General features: G+C 44.1%; 1 protein-coding gene across 1 annotated transcript; it reads right to left on the bottom strand.

The window, feature by feature from the left end:
- Positions 1 to 962: 962 nt before the first annotated feature.
- Positions 963 to 17,793, bottom strand: LOC104348413 (myosin heavy chain, skeletal muscle, adult). The gene is made up of 38 exons (XM_086473791.1): positions 17,587 to 17,793; positions 17,062 to 17,205; positions 16,812 to 16,968; positions 15,467 to 15,494; positions 15,255 to 15,369; positions 15,078 to 15,170; positions 14,890 to 14,953; positions 14,624 to 14,722; positions 14,415 to 14,518; positions 14,196 to 14,334; positions 13,361 to 13,479; positions 13,113 to 13,262; positions 12,573 to 12,743; positions 11,777 to 12,086; positions 11,549 to 11,619; positions 10,925 to 11,012; positions 10,713 to 10,830; positions 10,416 to 10,539; positions 10,194 to 10,330; positions 9,849 to 10,104; positions 7,783 to 8,025; positions 7,496 to 7,672; positions 7,265 to 7,410; positions 7,087 to 7,177; positions 6,609 to 6,998; positions 6,332 to 6,458; positions 6,038 to 6,156; positions 5,260 to 5,456; positions 4,776 to 4,959; positions 4,524 to 4,689; positions 4,227 to 4,351; positions 3,726 to 4,034; positions 3,422 to 3,625; positions 3,011 to 3,136; positions 2,753 to 2,923; positions 2,562 to 2,666; positions 2,327 to 2,422; positions 963 to 1,118 (listed from the first exon to the last, which is right to left on the bottom strand). The coding sequence occupies exons 1-38, from the start codon at positions 17,791 to 17,793 to the stop codon at positions 963 to 965; spliced, it is 5,826 nt and encodes a 1,941-aa protein (XP_086329917.1).
- Positions 17,794 to 18,411: the final 618 nt, after the last annotated feature.

The raw sequence follows: 18,411 nt of genomic DNA, 5'->3' as shown, positions 1-18,411 counted from the left end.
TAGGTAGGCCAAGAGCAAGGTACAGGTATGCGAGGAAGGAACGGACGGGTATACCCATCAGCTTTCTTCCTTTCTCTCGCCTGAGGCAATGCCACAAGCAGCCTGTTGTGCAGAGGTGACAAGGCTGACCTTTGAGGCGGTGTGTTGAGGAGGTGTGTTGGTGCCATGAGGTGTGAAAGAGGTGGGCCCTAAGGGGCTCTCCTGCCAGCATGTGGCCCCAGGCAGGGCTCAGCATTTTGTCCACTGCAGAGAAACTAGGAGCAGGTGGTGGGAGCAGCTGAGGGCATCTAGGGTAAGAGAGACGGCACAGCTTGGGGCACTGGCGATGTGCCGTAACAGTGTTCTGTGTGCCGAAAGTCATCTCGGCCGAGGAGCTGTCGCTCCTTCATGGTGCGGTGTGCTGTGACTTGTGAGAACTTACTCAGAGGCTGATGTTTAGTGTTTGTGACTGCCAGGATCACAAACAAAAGCAGGGAAAGGAAAAAGGAAAGGGATCACCCTCTCTTGCCTGTCCCATGGGAAGTAAGCTGTGCTGAAAGGACAAGAGTTAAGAGTATGTGAGGGCAGGAGCAGGGCAAGGAACTGCTGGAGACAGAAGAGAGCATAGGCTGGACTACCAGTAGTCTCCACAGGAATGGCCAGCCTCTAAGTTTGTGGGTCCTCCATCCAGAGTTTGCATGAGCTTCTCCCTTCACCCAGGAAGGAAAAGTAAAAAAACTTGTTCTGCAATGCAATATCCCAAGCTTGATCAGAAAAAAGAACAAAAAACAAACAAAAAAAAACCCCACACCCAACCAAAACCAAACACAAAGAAGGCACTGTTCGGAGTGCATATGCAGAGGAATCTATGGTCTTTATTCTCTAGACATTGAGGTGGGTACAAAGACTAACTATAGGAGAAAGTGATTGAGAGGTTCACATTTTGTGCAGCCCTCAGGTCACTTTGCTGCCTCATGACATCCTCACTCTTCCTCTCCTATCTTCTTGCTGTGAAACTCCCGGCTCTTCACTCGGAGCTTGTTGACCTGCGACTCTGCAATGTCAGCCCGCTCCTCGGCTTCCTCCAGCTCGTGCTGGATCTTGCGGAACTTGGAGAGGTTGACATTGGACAGCTCCTCCTGTGTGGGGAGAGGGAGTCGGTGATGAGGAGCCCAGGGCAGGGGTTTCACTCCTCCTGTGCCTCAGCCTTACTCAGTTGTAGCTGTTCCCCAGGGGAAAGCACAGACCTTTTATCTTCCACCTGCCACCACTGACCCAGAAACCTCACACAGATCTTCTTATCCTCCCTTATTAGAGTATCCCATCCAAACCAACTAAAACAGATTTTGGATTGTTATCTCAGTTCTGCCCCCTGGAATGTGCAAAGAGGGATGGACAGTGCAGCATTTTCTGTTATTAGCTGTCAAGAAAATGCTGTTTGGGCTGCAGTTTGTTATCCTTTACACCAAAAGGTAAGGGCTAAGAAAGAGCAGTAGCATCAAGAAAGAACCTTTCCCCTCCCCAAAGGTGAATTTATATGGTATCCTCAGGGAGGACATAGTTGTGCCCTCCTGCCACTCCCCACTGGGTGAGCATAGCTTCTCTTTTTTATCCAGCACTGTCAGGTAGCTGCCTATATCCTTCTTCTTCTTCTGTAGCTGTACAACACTCCCCAAAATCCACCCTCCTCTTCCAGTCACTGTCTGCATATATGTCATTACTGTCTTATGAATAAAGTTGCTTTGCAGAAGAAAGTGAAACTATTTCCACTTCAGTAGATGAGCTAAGCATTTCTGTCTCCTGTTTTGGCTCAGTGTCCCAGATCTGCACTCTCTGATATAAGGTGAAGAACTTTAAGGAGAGGAGTCAGTCAGCACCTGTACATCTCCCTCTCACAAATCATTTACTCCTCATAGTACAGCAAAACGTGTCTATACTGGACTATGAAGGAAGGAACCTGACTCAAAAATTTATCAGCTGAGAGACTGGTAGTGAGCTGTGTCTGTCAGTCTGTCCTCCTGTATACAAAAGATTGCAGGATATCCCTTAGTTTATCCCTGACAGGAGCATGACCAAAATGAAGCAATGTCAGCCATACTCTCAGGATTATATTCCTAGGGTAATTAAATTACTTATGGGTAAACCATTGTTGCAAGATTTGCAAGGAGGAGTTTCTACTAGGCATACACTAAACTATTCCAAGATGACTGACCTTCCTTTCTCTGCACTTGAAGTCCATCATTGTTCACCAGTTTTTACACTTTCCAAAAAACTTGTAGTCATATCCCATATGACTTCTATTCCTCCTCAGAAAGTAATGTTTGTTACCACTACAAGCAATACTTACAGCCTCCTCAGCTTGCCTCTTGTAGGATTTCACCTTCATTTGCAGCTTGTCCACCAGATCCTGCAGCCTGAGAATATTCTTACGGTCTTCCTCAGACTACAGTGGTTGGCAAACAGGAAAGAGAGGGAATTTGTTTCCCCAACGTGTGAGTTAGCACTTTCCCTTGGCAATCAAGTGCAAAAATTTTTACTTCCTCCAAGAGGCTGTGTCAGCCCAAGGAGGCCTCCTGCCTTACCTGGTAGGTCAGCTCCTTCACCCTCCTCTCGTACTTGCGCACACCCTTCACGGCTTCAGCGCTGCGCTTCTGCTCAGCATCAACCTCCCCTTCCAGCTCCCGCACCTGCAGCGAGAAGCCCATCTTTGCAGCTTCCCTGGTGTCTCTCCAAGGGACATGCTCACTCGTGCACAAATACCAGCCCTACGCACTCTGGCCTCCAGCTTCTGGATTTGCTTCTTGCCTCCCTTCAGCGCCAACTGCTCAGCCTCATCCAGACGAAGCTGCAGGTCCTTCACCGTCTGGTCCAGGTTCTTCTTCATCCTCTCCAGGTGAGCGCTGGTGTCCTGCTCCTTCTTCAGCTCTTCTGCCATCATGGCTGCCTGAAAAGCAAAAGGTCAAAGCCATTTTGCTGGGGGTGGGGATATTTTGAGGAGAATACATCCACCACCCAGGAGCCCCCAACTCACATCTGTGATGGCCTTCTTGGCCTTCTCTTCAGCATTGCGGGCTTCCTGGATTGTGTCCTCCATTTCACTCTGAATTTGGGCAATGTCTGTTTCCAGCTTCTTCTTGGTGTTGATCAGGCTGGTGTTCTGTGCAAAGAGAGATTGCAAGACTTGTATTCTGAGGGCTGCAATTCCAAACCTACAGCCGGAGCCAAGTCTTTGCTCTTCAAGATTGCAATTCAGAATCTGAATTTCTTTTTTAAACGGTTGTTTACAAAATGTCAGTCGTGAGCTCAGGTGATGGGCGCTGAACGTGCCTTTCCTTGTGGACAGCAGCAAAGAAGCCATTCCAATACACCCCATCCTCTGGTATGTAGCAGCCCTCTGTGTTCGTGAAGTGTCCACACAACTGCTTTTGCACCATGCCCTTACCTGGGTATGGAGGAGCTGCACACGTTCCGTGGCGTCCAGAAGCTCCTGCTCAGCCACTTTCCTTGACCGCTCCGTCTGCTCCAGGGCTGCCCGTAGCTCCTCAATTTCAGCCTGCAGCAGGTTTGCTCTGCGCTCCACCATGGCCACCTGCTCCTTCAGGTCCTCCTGTGTCCTGAGAGCATCGTCCAAGTGTATCTGGGTGTCCTGAAAAAGAGACCGGGGAAATTAAAAGGCGGTAGCGGGCACTTGGGTGCCAAAAATGTCAGGGAAGACTTTTCTCTTTCTGTAGCTTTACTGAACAGACCTTGAGCACTGCCTGAGTGTTTCTCAGGTTCTTTTGTGCCTCAGCAGCCACGCGGTTGGCATGGCTCAGCTGGATCTCCATTTCATTCAGGTCTCCCTCCATCTTCTTCTTCAGCCGCAGGGCTTCATTCCTGCTCCTGATCTCAGCGTCCAGGCTGCTCTGCAAGGACTCCACAATTCTGAGGTGGTTTCTCTTCATCTGGTCGATCTCCTCATCTTTCTCTGCTATCTTCCTGTCAATCTCAGACTTCACCTGGTTGAGCTCAAGCTGGAGGCGCAGGATCTTCCCCTCCTCATGTTCAAGGGAGGCCTGGACAAATGGACAAAACGTTTGTAACATCGATAAAGCTACTGCATGTTTTCTGGTTAATTACAGAATATTTCAGGAAATCTAAACTGGTTGTGCTCCCCAGCTGAACAGAGCGGAACCAAGCAGTTTTTAGCCATATTTCCCCATTATTCATGTTTTTTAGTGCAGACACCACTGATTATGGGTATATACCTCAGCTTCCTCCAGAGCAGCCTGGATTTCAGACTTCTCCTGCTCAATCTGCTTCTTGACTTTCTCCAGCTCATGAATGGCCTTTCCTCCCTCTGCAATCTGCTCCGTGAGGTCGGAAATCTCCTCTGGGGGAACACAGACCAGTGGCATGGTCAGGCACAGAGCAGAATGGGAAGGGCCATGTCACACCCAGGTGACGGGCATCTTTGCCGACCCACAGGCCCAGACCCATGTGCAGCGGTGGGTAGTGGTGGATAGTGAGAAAGCCCAGCCAGGGGCCGAGGGCCAGGGACTTACGCTGCAAGTTCTTGTTCTCACGCTTCAGCGTTTCCAGGTGGTCCAAGGACTCCTCATAGGCATTCTTCATCTTAAACAGCTCCGTGCTGAGAGAGCGAGATTCCTTCTGGGAGGCTTCCAGCTCGGCCTGCGTTTCCTCATACTTCTGCTTCCATTCTGCCAGGATCTGAAGAGAAACAGGACCTCAGTATGGACGTGGCAATCAGGAGGGCATGCTCTGCCCAGGAGCCCCAAGGCTGGAGCCCAGAAGACCTTGTCAAAGTTCTTCTGCTTCTTATCCAGAGCTGCACAGGCGGCGTTTGATCGCTCCACATCAATCATCAGGTCCTCCACTTCGTTCTGCAGCCTCTGCTTTGTCTTTTCCAGGGAGGCACATTTGGCATTCACAGCTTCAACGTGTTCCTCTGCATCCTGCAGGCGTTGTGCCAGCTTCTTCCTGGGAGATGTAAACAGAGCTCACCGTTTGAACAGAAGAAGCAGTGTGCTTTTTACAAGAGCTTGCTTAATCATTTTGCAGTCTGCAGTCATACAGAGTTAAGGGCTTCCTTTATGTGATTCTTAGCCTTTGCCTTTACTGAAACACTAAACCTTCTGTAAGTTAAATATTTCCTCTTTCTGTACATTTCCCCAAAACAAATGTTTGACTTATTCCTCAGAACATCTAGGTTTGTCACTTCCAATGTCAACTTTCAATTTTCAGTTCCCCTTGTCTTCTTTGCATCCTCTCACCACTTACTTGGCCTCCTCCAGCTCCTCCGTGCGCTGAATAGCGTCCGTCTCATATTTGGTTCTCCACTGGGCCACTTCGCTGTTGGCCTTGGACAGGGCACGCTGCAGCTCCCCCTTGGCTTCCTGCTCCTCCTCGTATTGCTCCCGGAGCAAGTCACAGTCGTGGCGAGCAGACTGCAAGGCGTGGGCTAGGGCGCTCTTGGCCTATGGGGACATTGGGATTGGAACAATGAATTGCCTGTAAGACAACAGAATGGTAACTTAGGGAAAGTTGTTGAAAATTCTTTGAACCTGACATTCGAAGTCAGACCAACGAAAAAAGGTACATTGCTTCCATGTTCTGAGAAGCTTCTTATCACTTCATTCATCAGAATGTAGAGTGTTACCTCAGCAGAGATGATGGGTAAACTCTAAATGACAACTATAAAGCTGGGAAACATTGAATCCTTTTCAATATGTTCTAAAGATTCAGTTTCCCTTACATAAAAAGAATAAGAAATGCAGGTTTTTAGCTATATCTCAAACTTTTTTATATGCCATCAGTAACCCAAATAAAGACCTAAAGTTGTCCTTCCCTGTCTCATTATCCTGCTTGAAGCGATGCCCTCCTCAACTTTTCTTCCCACACTAGAGAAGGAGATGGCAAAATTTCCCGTCTAGTTTGAGAGCTCCCAAATTAAAATGACATGGCTAACGTATTCTGAATTTTTTTGAGAGTAGGAAATATCCTGAAAGGAAATGGAAACTGAATCCGAAGTCAAATGCCCTACAGGAACTACCTTTACCTTTATTTCTTCCTCTAAATGTCTCTTTAGTTCCTCAATCTGTTGAGTAAATGCCTGCTTGCCTCTGGACAGCTGAGATATCAAAGCATCTTTTTCTTCCACCTGGCGCGAATATTCACCTGAGAAATATTACAGATAGACTGCAATTTAAAAAGCGATACTAACCCAATGTGTCTTTAAAGCACTGCATAGCAGCTTACAGAATATAGAGAAAGTTGAGTAAAACATAACTCTTTTTCTTGTCACCATTGGTTACAGGTTCTCCCATTCCAGAGGGGTGTGGGGGTGTGTTACCTGCTTCTGTCTGCAGACGAGCTCTTTGAGTATTGAGGTCATTGATCATGCGCTGATGTTCCTCTTCTTTTGTCTTGATCTCACTTAGCTGATCTTCCAGTGTGCGACACATTTTTTCCAGGTTTGCCTATGTGTAAAATATATGTCAGGGAAGAGAATTATCACAATAGGCTGTTCTCATGATGAAAAATTGTTTGATTGATGAAAAATGTAATCAGAAGGTTCAAAATCACCAGGCCATGTATCATAAGGCAGCAACCTGACATAAACTCTGTACCTTGGCTTTGGAGACAGAGTCCATGTTACTGGCCAAGTCATCAATCTCCATCTTCAGCTCGCTCTTCTCCTTCTCCAGCTTCTGCTTCACGCGTTGCAGGTTGTCGATCTGCTCCCCCAGCTCCGCTGTGCTGTCCGCATGCTTCTTCCGCAGGGCGGCAGCCGTGGCTTCGTGCTGCAGCGTGGCCTCTTCGAGGTCACGGCGCATCTTCTGAAATTCCGCCTCGCGCTTCTTGTTCATCTCAATCTGAGCTGCGGTAGCTCCTCCTGCTTCTTCCAGGCGCTCACTGATCTCCTCTAGCTCCCTCGAGAGATCGGCCCGATGCTTCTCGGCTTTTGCCCGAGAGGTTCGCTCTGCCTCAATTTCCTCCTCCAGTTCCTCAATACGAGCCTGGGGAACATTAGGGACCCTTCACAGCCATGTCCTCCTCCTACCTGACCTGAGTCTGGGTGGGAGAGGGGAAGGAACAGAGACTTGCCTGCAGCTCCTTGATCTTCTTCTGTAATTGCATGCCCAGAAGTTGCTCGTCCTCGATTTTGCTCTGGATCTGGCTGATTTCAAAGTCTTTCCTTTGGGCAAAGCAAAGCACGTCAGAGCTCAAAGGAAAAAGACAAGTGCACCAGCCCAGCACTCAGGTGCCCTGCAGCCACTCTTACTTCTTCAGTTTCTCATCCAGCTGCTGCTTATCATTCTCCAAATCCATTATGCTGTCGTGGGCCAGCTTCAGGTCTCCTTCCAGTTTCCTCTTAGCTCTCTCAAGGTCCATGCGCAGTTTCTTCTCCTGCTCCAAGGACCCTTCCAGCTGAAACAAACAAGACCATCAGTGCTGGGCCAGCCCAGTTTAACTCCATACCTGTCCTGTCCTTGCTGTCTGCCTGTCTGCTTACGTCGTCCACTTGCTGCTCCAGCTTGGTCTTAGCTTTGGTCAGCGTGTTGACTTTGTCCTCTTCTGCCTGCAGGTCATCCAGTGTCTGCTGGTGGGCCTCTTGGAGGGCTTTCTTCTCTTTTGTCAGCTTCACAATCGTCTCATCCAGGGCTGCCATCTCCTCTGTGAGGTTTTTCACCTTTGAGAAGAAGGGAACAAATGCAGATAAAAAATTTTCTTTAAAATTTTATGCTGTGTAACAAAACAGAGGTCTTTCCTTGAGAGAGAGTGACATCATCTGCCTTATACCTTGTTTTCAGTGGCATGTTTTTCCTTCTCAACCTTGGCCAGTGTTAACTCAAGGTCGTCAATATCTTTCTTCAGCTCTGAACATTCATCCTCCAGCTTCCTCTTCTTGGCTGTCAGCTCAGCATTAATTTCCTCCTCGTCCTCAGCCCTTTCAGTCACCTCTTTAACTTTAGCTTCCAGCTGGATTTTGGTTTTGATGAGCTGGTCACATCTTTCCTCAGCATCAGCCAAGCTATCTGCTTCCTGGTGCAGGAACACAGATTTTCTTAGTTTGTTTTCTGAAAGCATGTGTTAAAATGTGGCCTGAAGTTGGCCTCTCCTCAAGTAACTTTTATCTTGCCTTTTTTTTTTTTTTTTTCTGTGATACATTATAGAACTTCTCGATTGGAAACAGTATTGATTCCTAATCTTTTTTCTCTCTGCTAGAAATGTCTTACAGATGTGGTAGGTGTAAGAATTTCTCATTTACCTAGAGGAGAAAAGACTTGGAGACATTTCCCTTCAAAAACACAGTATTCAATAACTTTCCTCTTGTAACTGAATCCTTCTGAATCTATTATTACATTGGGAGTAAAGGCTTTTGTATTCTTAGCAATAATTTAACAGAAAAAAAAAGCTTACTCTCTGTAAATATAGTAAGACTGCTACTTGTGGAAGTGGGGTCTTACAATTGTAAATCAGCTACCTGCATGTCTTCCTTCCACACTGTCTGGAGTGGCATATGTTTGTTTCAGCTGATCATCACATTTTCTTACTCTTTGGTGGGCTTTCGGTATAATGAATTTGTTTTTTCCCATGTGAATATGAAAGGAAAATATCTCATAAGAACATCCAATGTGATATTTATTTTTCTGCATATACTAGGGAAAACAGGTAACACAGGGTTCCCATTTTCTATGGGAATGTTCAAATAACTGGGTAATTAATTACAGTGTTCCAATTTCAGTTTAAGTAATTTAATGAGTAGATTAAGATTACTTTGTAAGGTGACATTTGAGTATTAAATACTTTTTATATATTTTTAAGCAATACCTTATTTTGTGAAGTGCTGTGTGTCTACAAGGTTCGAAGGATCATGGTGGTAAAATTATTAATATATAAGGTTGAGAGGTCTGGCTATGAAGCTATCTTTTCTAAAAGAATATTCCTTTCAACTAAAAGCTAACAGTCCATAAATGTTTACAGCTCCCAACTTCTGAGCTAAGATAATAACAGGTGTGCCACTCCTATAAGCTCCACCAACAGCCAGTCTCTCATATTGTCATGTTATTTAGCCAGACCTCTCAACCTTAAATATTAATAATTTTACCACCACAAAATGTTGTTTATAGTGGATCTACCATAGAAAATTCAGATTAGAGATGCAAAAAACTGCAATGTTAAAAAAAAATTAAACCTTCTTCTTCATTATAAATTTCATTTATGACCATGATTAATACCAGTTAAGTCTAAAACATAGAGAACTCTTTTGTGTAATTAACAACTGAGGGAAGAAGAAAACCCCCCTCAGATGGTGTAACTTTGTCTTAGAAACAAGAACTCTGTGTCTGTATATTCTTAGTCTAAGGAGAAATTTGAAGCTGTATTTCCCAATTACTGAGTGAATGATTAACCACTAGTTACTAAGCAAAGAGTGGATGACTTTGCCTGCACCTTAGTTCACAAGTACCGCTTGCAACTCTGGCTTGCATTTGCACTCCAAAATTAATTTGTTATTCTACATGAGATGGAGATATCCCCTGCAGGATTTACCTGTTTCAGAGGGAATTGGGGTTTCAGACAAAATCTGCCCTGAGAATTTCATGTTAACTAGCTATATCTGCCTTCTTCCTCTGAAGGCAAGAGCACTGACTTACACTTGGAGCTCCCCGCTTCTTTGCACTGGCTGTCAGAGTGCTCACCACCCCACTGACACACACTTGTTTCCTCAACTTCACATGCATATTATGGATAATTCATATCTGATATCAGACTTCTGGTCTTCTGTAATCTGACTTTCTGCTTCCTAAATAACCTGAAGGTATAGACTCATTTTCTGAGTCATAAATGAATGGTAATAAACTCACAGCCTGCACTTGGAGCTGCAGGTCATTTTTCTCCTGCAGCAGGACCACCATTTTCTCCTCCAGCTCCTTCCTCTTTGCCTCAGACTTTGCAAGCTCTTCCTTGGTTTTCTCAAACTCTTGTTTCATGTTGGCCATCTCCTTCTCAGATTCTGCACTCTTCAGCAAGGGCTTGATTTTGAAGAACAGCTTCATCCAGGGCCAGTGCTTGACGTTCATGAATGCACGAATATTGTACTGGATGCAGAAAATGGACTCTCTGAAAGGTAAGTCATAGTAATTTTAAATATTTAGACCATAATGACACATAAGCCAGATACAGTGAACCTTATTTGAAGAAATGTCTACCTCCTCTCCACCATTCTCTGGTACTCCACTCTCATCAGGAAGCCCCTGCATCTGGCCTGTGTGCGAGTGATGAGCTGCGCCAGCTTCTCATCCCTCATCTCCTCCAGCAGTCCCAGCAGCCCAGCTTTGAAGAACACCTTGAGAAAGGGAATGTTGCCGCACATCACTGTCAGGTAGAGCAAAGCAGAGACATGCAGTGAGTGAGTCAAGGAGGGCTTGTACCTTGGTGTGACCAAATTTGTACTGGGTGTGGTCCACATCGATTGACCCGAGAAGCTTCTCAGAAGCCTTCTTGCTATCAATGAACTGTCCCTCTGGGATGGCACTGGCATTAAGCACCTTGTATCTGTGAAAAGAGCAAGAGGAAGATAAGGCTCTTTTTTCCCAACCAACAGACAGCAGCAACTCAACACCACCAGTTCATATATAGCTATATATATATAACAGTCCAGCCTGAATGAATCTATATGAATGCAATACCATTGCTTTTAATGACACTGAGAAGTGCAGTGCTCTTACCTCTGTTTGAAGTCAGCATAGAGGACTCTGCTGGGGAAACCTTTCCTGCAGATTCTGATGCCTTCCAGCACACCATTACACCGCAGCTGGTGAAGTACCAGTTCATGCTCCATGGCACCTAACAATTCAGAGCACAAATGAATGCCACAGTTTCCAGTGCAGAGGGCAATGGTTGTACCAGAGGAAGTTCCCTTTCAGCTTGAGCGTCTTACCAGGTGTTTTTGTTTCATTGGGGATAATGCAACGGACAAAATGGGGGTGAGTGCTCCGTAGATTCGTCATCAGCTTGTTTAAATTCTCCTAGAGGGACCAGTTAGTAAAATGAGACAATTTAAAACCACAGAAACAAATATTTATTATATTTGAAGATATTGAACACCATTTTTAAAGACTAAAATACTACTATGTTGCTACTGATCCACTGGAAACTTAATATACAATTTCACACTTTCACACAAATAACTTTTATATTTTATATATTCTGTCTTCTAAAGTAAATCTACTTAAGTTTAAAAAGCGAGTTTCAGTTCCCCAACATATCAACCTCGCAGAAAAACTAGTCTGACCCAAAGACATAAAAATATGAAGATCTGAATAATATCCTCTCTAAACAAAACAAACAAGAAAAAGTGTTAGATTTTCATGATCTTTGAAGACTGAATGCTTGTTTTTGAACACGACATATTAGCATACTGAAATTGACCCTGGAAAACTTGATGTGGAATTTCCAAAGGATTTTAACACTGTTACAGCAATCCAAAACAGTCCTTTCAAATCTAATATTAGCTCACCCCCTTTCTTCATATTACAAAGAGATAAAAAAGGCATTACTGTACCCGGAACAGAGCTGAGACAGTCTGGAAAGAAGAACCCTTCTTCTTGCCACCCTTTTTGCCACCACCACCCTCTGCAAATGGAAAAAAAAAAAAAAAAAAAAATTAAAACAAGGATGTTGTAAATTGGCGACTACAGAACACAAAACAACTTTAAATGTCCAGTGTTTACTGCTTTCATTCTGTGTCAACATTGTCCTACATTAAAAATACAATTTTCAGAGAGCTGACCTGCATCTGCTCCACCATAGTTGGCAAAGAGTAAGGCCAGTGTCTTCACGGATGACTTCTGGTACAACCCAATGACAGTTTCATTCAGAGGGTCTTTGTTCTTCTCAAGCCAGCCAGAGATGTTGTAGTCCACCGTGCCAGCATAGTGCACCAGGGAGAAGTGGGCCTCAGCCTTGCCTTTGGCAGGCTTGGGCTTCTGGAAGTTGCTGGACTTGCCCAGGTGCTGGTCATAGAGCTTGTTCTTGAAAGAGGTGTCAGTTGCCTTGGGGAACATGCACTCCTCTTCCAGGATGGAGAAGATGCCCATGGGCTGGGAGATATTACAACAGACCAGAGGGAGAAACAAATTAGAAAAGAGATGTCCCTTGGTTGGAAAGTTGCTGGAGTCAGAAGAGAAAGCTGTTCCCATGAATTTCATAAAAATAAGTCAGAGAAAATTAACTAAGGCTCAATATTTTTCAGTGTTGCTGTTTCATTTGAGGTCATGCAAATGCTTTCCTAATGAAAAAATTACAAATACGATATTGTGAAACACTATCATCGCCATGAAACTTCTTTACTGATGGGTACTTACAGAACATGACATCTTTTATGCAACTTCACTTTTTAATCTGAAAATGAATAGTCTCACGGAAAGTCCTGATATCTGAGTATGATCTCCAAAAACACTTCCACCCTGTTGCCATTTTCACAGTATATATACTTGAAAAAGCCAGAATATTCTCACGTTTCTTAAGTATGTCTCTTGGCAAGTATGGAAGATCCAACACATGATAGACTTGAACAGGAAGGATACCTTCTCAATGAGCTCAATGCAGGCAGCCAGGTCCATCCCAAAGTCAATGAACGTCCATTCAATTCCTTCCTTCTTGTACTCCTCCTGCTCCAGCACGAACATGTGGTGGTTGAAGAACTGTTGCAGTTTCTCATTGGTGAAGTTGATGCACAGCTGCTCAAAGCTGTTGAACTGCCAGACATAAAAAGACGTGCAATGTTTTCAAGATTCAGCAATAGTAAGAAGGTGTTTTCTTGGGCAATCGTAATTCACCATGGTGATACTTTAAATACAAGGCCTCTTCCTGTGTAGTTTTCCTGTGGTGTCTCTCTAGGATAGGCTTTGAATTTAGAAAAGTGAGAAGGTTTCAAACACAATGTAATTAGGAGATTAGGTTTTTTGTTTGTTTTTTTTCAGGATTAAAAAAAAAAAAAAAAGTTATTCCAAAAGCCTTGCAAATAAGTGTAGGAAGATACTAATTTCTATTAAAAATGTGTCTCAAATTTGTGTTTATTCTCAGTTGTCCTTGTATGAAAATGCTAGGAAAACCGTGTTCCTTACATCAAAGATCTCAAAGCCAGCAATGTCCAGCACACCAATGAAGTACTGTCTCGGTTGCTTGGTATCCAGCTGTTGGTTGATGCGAACAACCATCCACAAGAACATCTTCTCATAGACAGCCTTTGCCAGGGCACCAACTGCATTGTTCACCTAAAGCAGAGAAGAAAGGACCAGAGTTACCACCTAGGGTCCAAGAAGAATGCTCACATACTCTTTCAAGCCATGTATTTTCAGCCTCCAAATTTTACCTGTGACACAGTTTGACCTTTGGTCACAAATTCATTCCCAACCTTGACTCGGGGATAGCACAGGGCTTTAAGCATATCAGCTGAGTTCAGTCCCATCAGATAGGCAGCCTTGTCAGCCACTAAATACCAGAAAAGTGTGAGAGAGAAATAAATATTGGACAATTCCTAAAATTTGACCCCTGAGGGACTGTCTAAAAAGTAACAGCAATGTTCACTGTTACAGAGTTGCAGAAAAATATCTGATGCAAAGCTACAAAGATAATTTGTTTGTTGTCTTCAGGATTCAGAGTCCACAGCACGTTCTGAGCTTCAGTTTCTCTAAATGTTCTTCAAGAGAACTCATTGCTTTCCTCTTTTCAGGCATGACTATGCGACTTCTCACTTTCTTTCTTGTTAGTGGATTCATCACTCAGAGGGCTGGATTGTACTTCCTGCTGTCACAGAGACTAATCAAGCACATCTCACATCAGAGTTCCCCTCAACAGATGAGGGTGAATAAGAGCACAGTCTCCCATCTTGTTAGGGCTGAATGACTTCACTACTCCACAATGCAGCAGAGCTTGCGAGATGCATTCCAACTAAAGGATGACCAGTAATGTTACAGGAATTCACCCATGCCTCCAGGCTTCCTGACAGTGTACATGAGATCTCTTATTTATTAAGTAGTCACAAATAAAATTGCAGGTATCATTAGATGAGATACATGTCTCAACTGTCACGTAGCCATTGAATAAATATCTTTTTAGTTTACACTTTTGCATATTTAAAGCCTGAAATGTGCCTAAGCCTTTTTGGTGACAATCTCTTTTGGAAAGTTTGCTGAATCTGCTGATACCTTCTGTGCCATCTGGCTCTGCCTGCTCCTCTCGTTGTTTCTGCTTGAACTTCAGGTTTCCATAGTGCATGACAGCCCCTGTCAGCTTGTAGATGGCTGTCTTCTCATCAGCGGTGAAGCCCAGGATGTCAATGGCACTCTGGCAACAGAAACAGTAAAGTAAATGTATATGTAGTGGGGCTCCGATCTACCAGATGGCCTGTTTGTTAAGTGACTTACATCTGTAGCCATCAGCTCCTCCTTGTCATCAATGCTGGGAACAGTGATTTCACCTTGACTCACAAAGTGGAAATCATAAGGGTTGGTGGTGATGAGGAGCATGTCTGAAAGCAATAAAAGGGGGAAAACAGGCTTACTTTAGCTTTCCAGATGACACAACAAGATATTGTTCAGTGATCTTCCTTCAAAAATGTTAGTGGTCTTCCTACCGATTAGCTCTGGCTTCTTGTTGGAGGTGATCTGATAAAATATGTGGTAGCTTCTTTCTGCCTTGAGCTGGAAAGTGACTCTGGACTTCTCCAGCAGATCTGACAAGGACAGTGGGACAGAGTTAGCACAAGAACTGGGGAGGGTTACAAGGAATATGATCAGGCCAGGAGAGTCTGGCAAGGAAGGTAGAAAGAGTTAAGCTCAGAAAGGCACATGGTGGCGGCAATATAGGGAGGAATGGGACCAGGCCAGGAGAGCGCCTTACAAGTTTCAATGTCAGCAGAAGCCAGTTTGCCTGTGGCCCCAAAGTGGATTCTGATGAATTTGCCCTGTTAAGGAGAAGAAGAACCACTTCAGCCTGGATGGGTTCTCCCAACATCTTCTTTACGTGCAATACTGCTAGGGCATCATTTGTCTTGAGAGGGACAGATTTTGTCTGAAGCAACAACTTACAAAACGTGAGGAGTTGTCATTCCTCACAGTCTTGGCGTTGCCGAAGGCCTCCAGCAGTGGGTTGGCGCTGATGATTTGATCCTCAAGCGTTCCCTGCAGGATGATAATTATTCAGTTACAGTGTTCAGTTACATGGGAATTACATGGGAAGCGTTTACCATGTTCTTCATGACTCACCTGCATTTTGCCTGACTGCTGCTCCTCCTTCTTCTTCTCCCCGCTCGCTGCAATTGTTGCAAAGTACTGGATGACACGCTTTGTGTTCACAGTCTTCCCTGCACCGGATTCTCCGCTGTCAAACCAACAAGAGAAGCAGAGAGCTGTGGTCAGGCAGGAGGTCCCCTGGCACCAGGCAGCCCCGCAGGGATGCGAGCAGGGGGTGTACATACGTGATCAGGATTGACTGGTTCTCACGATCTGTGAAAAGATGGAGATAGCTTTTCCTAGCATTCATGAACAAAGTACATTTTTTCAAAGTTGAGTACACGGAACTCAAAAACTATGAGTAAAGTATGAATTGAATCTTCCAGAAGATGCAGGGACAGATGACAGTGAAAAGCCCTGGGAATTCTAGTGGGTACTTTTGATGCTTCCAGCAGTACTTTAGGTATTATCAACCGGATCACTTCCAGGTAGTTTTGTAGTCTTATGCCTTTCAAGATATTATCTTCTCATCAGGCTACTTATTTCTATTTTATTAGGTAAGTACAGGTAACAAAAATATTGAGGCTGGGCTTTCACAGCAAGTAAATTCTTCTGAAGCTAGAATTTTTCTGAGTAATGTTATGGAAATTTGGAGGCATCATAAAAATCAGAAACATCTAACCGACCTCTTTTACTATTTTTCATTTCTTTTTTTTTTTTTTTTGAACCCCTATATATAGAGAAATTATGTATTCCTGAGATCACATAGACAAGGTTAATTTTTCATTTTTCTACACTGGATTTATTTTCCAGTTAGTAGCAAAAGAACAGGAAAAGAAGATCTAAAATCCTGTGCATCTTTTTTTTCAATGTGCACATAGGGAAGAGAAAATAAGAGGTGGAGGGAAGAGGAGAAAGCGAAAAGAATTTTTTTAAAGCCATTCAATTTAAATGCTAAAAGATTCATTTTTTCCTTGACATTGTTTTCTGAGGTTTATTTTTCACTATTACATGCAATTGATTTAATGTTGCAGAGATCAGTGTAGGGGTTACATAGATAATTAAAGGCTGTATGTACTTTAGACCACTCACTCATCTTTTCCATCATGAATGCTATTTGCATAATAAGCAAGTGAAGCTTATGTACCCGTTCAACGCAGAAATACTCTGTTTTACTTATTAACACTGATGATTGCAAGTTTGAATTGACTGTATACACATCACTTATAGCGTACGTGTGATATTATTGTACTTTCAGGCTGAGACTAGTTTAGTGACAAAGTTACATAAATCTATGCATAGATGTAAGATCCCATTACAGTCAGTAAAGTCTACATCAGAAAATAGGTGTTCTCTTTCCAGCAAATTTTCTCCTTCTACATTATTTTCATTAGGTCCACATCTTTATTGATTCTAATGGGAACACAGACATTTAGCTCGCACAGGTCATTACAGTTAAGTGCATTAGTCTTCCATTAATTTCACACACACAATATTTTAAGTGTTGCGCCATATTTCCAGAGAATACTTTACATTTCCCTCTACAGATAGCTAATTGCAAGAGCAGTTCAAAGGAAATCAAGCACTCACCAGTCAGCATGAACTGATAGGCGTTGTCAGAGATGGAGAAGATGTGTGGAGGGGCCTCCTGGCGCTTCTTGCCTCGGTAGGCCAACACCACCTCCGGGTTGTACACCGGCAGCCACTTGTAGGGGTTGACAGTGACGCAGAAGAGACCCGAGTAGGTCTGCAGGGAAGGGAGACAGCACGTTGGCTTCTGCTCAGCCTGGCAGAGCAGTTCCTGCTGGCTGCCCAAAGGAAGGCTGCTGCTGGTACTTACGTAGATCATCCAGGCTGCGTAACGCTCTTTGAGGTTGTACAGCACAGCGGGTTCATGGAGGTGGGTCATCATGGCCATGTCCTCGATTTTATCGTACTTGGGAGGGTTCATGGAAAAGACCTGATCGTCCTTCACGGTGAGGGTCTACCAAGGAAACAAAAGATCCATGTATTTACAAGGGTCTGCAGTGATAGGACAAGGGGTAATGGTTGGAAGCTGGGAGAGGGCAGGTTTAGACTAGATACAAGGAAGAAGTCCTTCACCCTGAGGGTGGTGAGACACTGGAAGAGGTTGCCTGAGGAAGTTGTGGATGCTCCATCCCTGGCAGTGTTCAAGACCAGGATGGATGGAGCCTTGAGCAACGTGGTCTAGTGGGAGGTGTCACTGCCATGGTAGGGGGGTTGGAACCAGATGATCTTTGAGGTCACTTCCAACCCAAACCATTCTACAATTCTGTGATTCTATGTCAGCTAAAAGCTCAGAGTGGGAATCAAACGGTGTCCTTCAGCCTTGTTTTTCACCCACCTCTCCACCTTCAGTCTTGACAGTGACCTTCCCGGATTCCCTGCTCTGGATTGTCCCTTTCACAAAGGATTCTTTAGGATGGGCCACAAAGACAGATGTCTTGGCATCAAAAGGCTTGTTCTGGGCCTCAATTCTCTCCTTTTCTGACTTTCGGAGGTAAGGAGCTGCCTCCCCGAAAACAGCCATCTCAGAGTCTGCAGAGGCCATGTCTGCACTTTATTGAAATCACGTCAGCAGAGGTGTCTGGTGGGGAAAAAAAAGGGTTCTGAGAAGAATATAAATGGTATCAGTGAGAAAACTCCTTGCTTTTTAGGTAATAAATTGCTTGCTAGTCTCCCAGAAAATCTCTTAAAAGCAACCACTGAAAGCCACTTTGATTTGAACCTAAAAGTACCCTAGTCCCACTCAAAAGCGAGACCTAGCCTTCTAAAAGATAGGCCTTCTAACAGTAAACTGAACATCTTCTGAGTATTGACTAAAGTTTTGTAGATCTCCTGGATGAGTTCTAACAAGATTTGAGGTCTTCACAGAAAAGAATCTATACCCAGAGAAAATCACTCTCTGTTCTGGTTCTTAATTATGAGTGACAACTCTTCAAGAGAGTACTTTCTTGTTAAAACCATTACTTTGTGTGCTAAAAATGAAAAATTACTTCACTTTTTAGATCTTCCCTATTTTCAACAGTCTAGCCTAAGCAAAAGTTGGCAGAAATATAAGAGAATTTATTAAGAGAACTCATGCAGCTATATAAAAGCCCTGTATTAGAATGTAGTCTAGGATTGCATTATTCAGGGTGTTACCTTTGGAGAAAGGTTTGTATCCTGG

This window comes from Leptosomus discolor, chromosome 15, assembly GCF_034619465.1.
Source record: "Leptosomus discolor isolate bLepDis1 chromosome 15, bLepDis1.hap2, whole genome shotgun sequence".
NCBI classification, from domain to species: domain Eukaryota; kingdom Metazoa; phylum Chordata; class Aves; order Leptosomiformes; family Leptosomidae; genus Leptosomus; species Leptosomus discolor.
The sequence above is the reverse complement of the archived record's forward strand: the minus strand, read 5'-3'. Positions and strand labels throughout refer to the sequence as shown.